General features: G+C 53.8%; 1 protein-coding gene across 1 annotated transcript in view; it reads right to left on the bottom strand.

Annotated features, from left to right (window-relative positions):
- EMH_0027480 (uncharacterized protein) overlaps window positions 1–829 on the bottom strand; it is a gene marked incomplete at both ends in the record, with an annotated part of 5,467 nt that overhangs the window by 2,335 nt on the left and 2,303 nt on the right. Inside the window, one exon of the mRNA XM_013494035.1 lies at window positions 12–405. Coding sequence (XP_013349489.1) covers window positions 12–405 — 394 coding nt within the window. The remainder of the gene's footprint in view (window positions 1–11; window positions 406–829) is intronic.

Here is an 829-nt window from a genome sequence, read left to right as displayed (position 1 = left end):
TGAATTCTCACAAAAAGATGTTGCTGCATGCAGGCTCAGACTCGTCAGCTGCTGCTGCTGCTGCTGCTGCAGTTGTTGCTGCTGCTGCTGTCGCTGCTGCTGCTGCTGTTGTTGGTGGTGCTGGTGCTGGTGCTGTTGTTGGTGTTGCTGGTGCTGGTGCTGCTGTTCCTGCTGCTGCTGCTGTTGTTGGTGTTGGTGGTTGTGCTGCTGTTGTTGGTGTTGCTGCTGCTGCTGCTGTTGTTGGTGTTGCTGCTGCTCCTGCTGCTGTTGGTGTTGCTGCTTGTGCTGCTGTTGTTGGTGTTGCTGCTGGTGCTGCTGCTGCTGTTTCTGCTGTTGTTGGTTTTCCTGCTGCTGCTGTTGCTTATGCTGTTGCTCGTCATGCTGCAGCAGCAGCAGCTGCTGCTGCTGCGGTTACTCATGCTGATGCCGCTCATGCTGCTTGTACTGGTTCTTCTTCTTCCTCTGCTGCTGTTGCTGCTGCTGCTGCTGCTGCTGCTGCTGCTGCTGCTGCTCTCTTTTGACTGGCTTTTGCTGCTGCGTTTGTTTGCAGGCGGCGGCTCTCCTGGAGAGCCCCTGAGGAGCGTCACAACCCAGCAGCAGCAGCAGCAGCAGCAGCAGCTGCAGCAGCAGCAGCAGCAGCAACCACGGTAACTGTAGCAACTGCAGCAACAGCAACAGGTGAAACTGCAGCAGCAGCAGCAGCAGCAGCAGCAGCTAGTTTGTTTCAGTTGGCTAAGCGGCGCTATCTTAGATTTTTTTTGAAAGGGGAGAGGCAAACCCAATATATATATATATATAGATATATATGGGTGTGTGTTTGTGTTTGTAT

Source organism: Eimeria mitis, genomic scaffold (genome assembly GCF_000499745.2).
Source record: "Eimeria mitis Houghton genomic scaffold, Emh_scaff1013, whole genome shotgun sequence".
Classification (NCBI taxonomy): Eukaryota; Apicomplexa; class Conoidasida; order Eucoccidiorida; family Eimeriidae; genus Eimeria; species Eimeria mitis.
Note: the sequence above shows the minus strand (reverse complement) of the source record. Positions and strands in the feature narration are given on the sequence as shown.